Source organism: Cryptomeria japonica, chromosome 10 (assembly GCF_030272615.1).
Source record: "Cryptomeria japonica chromosome 10, Sugi_1.0, whole genome shotgun sequence".
In the NCBI taxonomy this organism is placed as follows: domain Eukaryota; kingdom Viridiplantae; phylum Streptophyta; class Pinopsida; order Cupressales; family Cupressaceae; genus Cryptomeria; species Cryptomeria japonica.
The window spans coordinates 406834434-406840335 of record NC_081414.1 but is presented as its reverse complement, the minus strand read 5'-3'; the positions used below and the strand labels follow the sequence as shown (position 1 = coordinate 406840335).

Below are 5902 nucleotides of genomic sequence, written 5' to 3'. Positions count from 1 at the left end.
ATTTTGATTAAATAATCTACTGTTTTTACCATCCATTCCTGCCAAACAAATCTGTTAAAAATTCTACTTTTTAAGATCAAAAGCAGGTGGCTGGGCATATAGAGTCCTATCTTTCAATTTTTTCCTTTCTCAAATGCAAATGGCTGGGCATATACAGATCAATCTGTCATGGGGAAATTTGGGAATAACTTCATCCTTTGTAAAGCCGGGTACAGGGTTTGCACCATCAACTGAACATTTGAACTGATATCTCATGTAATAGACACCGGGATCTGAATGACGTGGCAACAATGGCCATTGTTTCGATTTTGAGTCGTCAGCTATGTTGTCAGTGGCTAGGCGTGTATTGCCTTTTCTTCACGGGAAGTAAAACGCCCGCTCCCTCTCATCTTACTCGTGCTCTGCCTGTCCTGCTCACATATCCCTCGCCATTTTCATTATTCTTCTTACACCTTTACTCCTCCTCCACATAAATACGATCACTACCTACAACAGGGGATGCGGGAAACAATGGGGAATGCTCTAGCAGGGGCCCTGTTAATCCTCTTCCTCTTCCAAATATACTCAATTTCAGCTGCCACAAATTACATGATCTCCTGGGATGACCTTAATGCAGGGGACTACTTGTCTAACTATGACCGTACTACCCAGTTCGTAGTAGTGGCTAAGGATGGCAGCGGCCATTGCAGGACAGTTCAGGGAGCTGTCGATTCCATTGCAGAGGGGAATCGCCGGCGGGTGAAGATTCTCATACGGGCCGGCATATACAGGTTCGTGAGGGATTTGTCAAACATAAAATGAATCTTTTATAAAAGATTTAGCTTACTCTGTATTTGTTAAACAAAAAATTGAATTTTTTATGGAAGATTCAGCTTTCATTCAATTTGGGTCTGATTTAGATCGATAAATGATTGATGTGCAGGGAGAAGGTGAGGATTCCGGCAACGAAACCATTTGTCTCCTTCATCGGCGAAGGGAGAGGAAAAACAATTCTGTCTTGGAACGACAGTGCGTCACACAGAGGAGCAGACGGGCGGTCTCTAGGCACCTCTGGTTCTGCTTCTATTACCATCGAATCTGACTATTTTTGTGCTAAAGGCATCACTTTTGAGGTACTTATGTCTGATTTTTCGTTGGTAAATTGGCATAGCGCTTCATTGGGTGTGTTATAACTTTTGTTGAAGCAGAACAGGGCTCCATCGGCTGCGCCAGGGGCGAAGGGAATGCAAGCAGTTGCGCTGCGCGTAGCGGGAGACAAAGCTGTTTTTATGGAGTGCCGAATGGTGGGAAATCAAGACACCCTTTTTGATGACAGCGGCAGACATTTTTTCTGGAAGTGCTCCATTCAGGGCTCCATTGATTTCATCTTTGGGAATGCCAGATCTCTCTACCAGGTAAGCTCGCTCACTCTTTTAACAGTTCAAAATTGAGTTTTTGACTGTTAAACCATTGACTACTTATGAATTGCCCTGGTTAACTGTATTACATTATTCTATAAGGTTGAATTTCATTACAGAATTGCTTACTCCGTGCAAATGCGGCGAGTTATGGAGCCATTGCAGCGTCGCAGAGGAGCTCAGCAAATGAGAGAACGGGATTCTCCTTTGTGAGTTGTAGAGTGAAAGGGTCGGGAATTGTGTATCTGGGCCGAGCATGGGGTAGTTATGCTACAATCGTCTATTCTCTCTGCAACTTCGACCACATTATAAATCCGCAGGGATGGTATGACTGGGGTGACGCCTCCCGGAGAAGGTAATTCTTCCTATTTGTTATTGTTCTTTTATCAATTGCATCCAATTGATATTTAGCGATTTAAGCGATCAAGAATTATAATTAACTCTTTTTCAAGTTCTTTTTCATTTTAATTTTTTTTTTATGCATCGTGAGTAAGAAACTCGCTGTTTAATTGAATAGTGTATAAGAAAAACTGAGAAAATGAGGGTTTGATTGGGATGCAGGACAGTTATGTTTGGAGAGTATAAATGCAATGGAGCGGGCGCAGACAGGAGAGGGAGAGTCCCATGGGCGATCTCTCTTTCATCCAAACAAGTCAAACCATATCTTGGCCGTCAATTCATCGACGGTCAAGATTGGCTTGAGCTTTAGAACCCACATACTTCACTTCATGTAGTAGCAATTAGACCCATAAGTTCAATGGGCATGCTCATTTAAACTCCTACATTATTTGAAATGAAATTTTAATTATAAATTATCAAAGAATACAAAAATGGTATGGGGATTTCTTTAGATATATGGGTGATGTATCAATTTTGTTTTAATTATACATTGAATTGTATGAAAATATTACAAGATCATTGGTGTACTAAGCATTACATTGGTGGCTGCATACGATATCTAGTAGTTTTTCATCATATGTAGCATATCTTTTGAGATTCATTTGTTCAGCAAAACCTAGATCAAGTTTGACAATAAGTCTACTTGTTCAATTGTCTATTTAAAAATTGTGTAGTCATCATCATGAGTCTAGAACATTTTAATTTATTTTTTGGTAAAAAGCTAGAAATACATTATGAATAAGAAGTAGAGAAATGAAAAATATATTTCATTTAATTCCATCTAGGCATATTTTGATTGGAAACCATATGGCAGTTATCATTTGCAATATACAAGTCGATGTGACATATGAATGTCCGATTAGAGTTTTAGAAACATGTATATTTGAATTTACTAAATGAAATTTAGTGTTGAATCCTCTATTCTTTTTAATTAGTAGTAAGGGCCTTTCTTTTTTATATCTATTTCTAAGATGAAACAATACAAGCTTCCCACAATTTAACTTTCTTACCAAAATCATTAGTTATTGTGTGTTTTTTCACGAGTTTCAAGGGAGAAGATGTGAGATAGACATTAATCTCTTTGAAGCTCTTTTTACAACAGGATTGAACTTATACAAAGACAATGATGACAAATTGTAAAAGGAAGGAAGAGCTCTAGTTGAGTTTGAAAAGAATAATGAGAGTAGTGTAATAGATACTCTTATATAAATTTTATTAGAGGCACATAATTTTCTTATAATCAAATCTTTAATATCATGAAAAATGATACAAAATCTATGCAATTTATTCATGGATTGTTTGTAAGATAAATATTAATACAATGATTGCACTCATTTAACAAAATAATTAAATTAAAATGCATGTATCATCACTAAATTTAAATTTGATCTATTTTCATTTAGATTTTTGTTGATATGCAAAATCATGGTAGTGGATGAAACAAATTGAGATCACAATGGTACCTGAGAATAGATTCTTACAAATCAATGCACTTGATTAGGAGTAAGCCTAGTACCAAGAAAACGATCAATACTTAGAAAGGACTTCATTAATCTCCTTGTAAAGAATGAAATATAACTGCGATGAAAGTAGAGAGGATGACCATCTATGTCAGTTAAGGCAATATTGTAGTTGGTAGAAGAGATATGAAAGCAGGGTTTATTAAATTGATATGATGCAATAATGAACTCTCCATCACAAATTTTAGACACTTGGAAGTCCAGTGATGGGTTTCATGATCCTACTTTATAAATTATAAAATAATTTATACTTGTTTTTGTTGTCACCAAGATTGCACCCGCAAATGCTAAGTGTAAAACCCAACAATCTTGTGAAACATGGGATGATTTCTAGGTTTGTAGGTTGCCTATGGTGGAAATCAACCTCCAGAGTGAGTTGGTTCTCTTTGATGAAACTTTATGCAAACTTGACTTGATGGGAAAAGGGATAGGAAAAAAACTTGAATTGAAACCTATCCTAAAAGGTGATACACCAAAATTTCTACCTGAGATCTACAACCTGCCTAACTCACAAAACCCTTCAAGAAAATAGACTTGAATTTCTCACAACTCAACTAAACAATCAGATGGATAAGTATTTCCTAGAAAGGACTTGGGCCAAAGCTTTCTTGTAGGAAAACAATGTGTTTTCACAGCTACAAGCTACTAGATTCAGCTAGCACATGTTAGATAACTCAGATAACCGATGAACAACTAAGAGGGGGGGTGAATCAGTTGTTAACAGATTATAGAACTTTAAGCATTAAAACCTTATTACCGAAATGCATAAACCAAATACCAAAATAACAGATATAACAGTTAAGCACAAATATAATACAAAACATTTACCAACCATCCACAAAAGATAACACCAAGATTTGTATGTGGAAAATCCGGTAAAGGGAAAAACCATGGTGGGAAGCCTACCCACAGTCAGATAATACTTTTGCAGTAAGTATGTGATTACAAAAAGAGGGGCCTACACATGCAAGAAAGCCAATAGCCTAGAGCGCATTGCTCATCACAAAAGGAGCCTCACTTGACTACAAGATGAATCCAAACTACTTTCCGGAAAGAAGAGTGAATTGCAAGAATAGCATCTCTTATGCCTAAATACGATTCCGGTTAAGCTCAGTATCGGAGGTCTTAAACCTCTTTCACCAACCCAATTCGATCACCTATGATCGACCAAAACCTCTGCATATGATTACAACCTTATTCGCACATAGATAATCCTTTATCCCAAAAACCCACGAATATGCCCATGATCTACAAAGATATCTTACATCATATTTATACCATCCCGGGAACTAAACAATTAGGTTGGCCACCTAAAAGATAATACAATAAATTCATAACATAAACCCGCAATCCAATGATCAACCAAGTCGGCCTAAGACCGAAACAACATAATCCAATCAATAGATCCAATCAATAACGCATCGGGATCATCCATCAACACGTTACATAAAACGGTCCATAACCTAGCCGAATAAGATAACATTAGGTCCAGACCCAAATCCAACACCATCGATCAATAGGAACAGGAACAAGATAACCAACAACATCCTGAAAGCCATCTAGAAGTTGTACCAATGCCACTTATCACGTGCATCAAAAGATCTTCAACAAAGCTTTGTCGGTAAAACCCTTACCGGTGACCAAAAGGCTTACTAGAACAAATGATAGCTCCCGAATCATCAAATCCCAAACCAACTGATCGTGATACCCATCTAAATAGAATGAATGACAGATCCAAACCAATTCAACAAACCAAAGCATTCTAGAGCATACCGAATCAATATCATAATCCAACCGCTCTACCAGAAACTGATAAACAACCAAAACAGCCGTTGTTGCCATCAATGACAAAACATCAATGCAAAACATAATCAATTCCTCCAATTTTCCAACAATCTCCCCCTTTGGCATTGATGGCAACACTAGATGTGAAAAACATCCAAGTGCCAAGAAATGCCAAACAAGTCTCCCCCAAAGGAAGACAACCAACAATCTCCCATAAGATGATATTACAATGAAGTTAACAAACTTCCCCTATGAATGATTTCCCTGTTAAGCTTTGTTCTCACTTTGATTGATATTCTGTTAAGCTCTGGTTTTCACATATATCTCTCCCCCTTTGACATCAATGCTAAAAATCTGACATAAATATCAAAGAAAAAAAATCATAAATCTACTAAACCACACAACTGACTACTCCCCTTGAGTAGTAGCACCAACCAATCAATTCGGAATGAATAGTAGCTCTGTAAATGCATACCGAACTGATGCCAATTAGCATCACTTAGGTCTCTACCGGAGGGGCAGAAACCCCCAATTTGTCTCTGAAGTACTCAAATGATTCCTTAGGCAAAGGTTTAGTGAAGATATCTGCAATCTGCTGTTTAGTGTTCACATAAACCAATCTGACTTCATTTTCTTCCACGTTTTCCTTCAAAAAGTTGTACTTGATAGATATGTGCTTTGTCTTAGAATGAAATACTTGATTCTTTGATATGTCAATAGTAGCAGAGTTATCAGAGTGAATAACTACCGATTCAATACAATCCACCCTTATATCCTTCAACATTTGCTTCATCCATAGAA

At 37.2% G+C, this 5902-nt stretch overlaps 1 protein-coding gene across 2 annotated transcripts; it reads left to right on the top strand.

Annotated features, from left to right (window-relative positions):
* The first annotated feature begins 385 nt into the window (after positions 1 to 385).
* LOC131038576 (pectinesterase QRT1) lies at positions 386 to 2253 on the top strand. 2 transcript variants are annotated; one of them, XM_057971067.2, is made up of 5 exons: positions 390 to 770; positions 923 to 1112; positions 1188 to 1394; positions 1517 to 1752; positions 1959 to 2253. In XM_057971067.2, exons 1-5 carry the CDS (start codon positions 499 to 501, stop codon positions 2104 to 2106), a joined length of 1053 nt encoding a protein of 350 aa, XP_057827050.1. In that variant the 5' UTR covers positions 390 to 498; the 3' UTR covers positions 2107 to 2253. The 2 variants fall into 2 exon arrangements, with proteins under 2 accessions (XP_059069268.1, XP_057827050.1); XM_059213285.1 differs by lacking the exon at positions 1959 to 2253 and having other exon boundaries at positions 386 to 770; positions 1500 to 1745.
* Positions 2254 to 5902: the final 3649 nt, after the last annotated feature.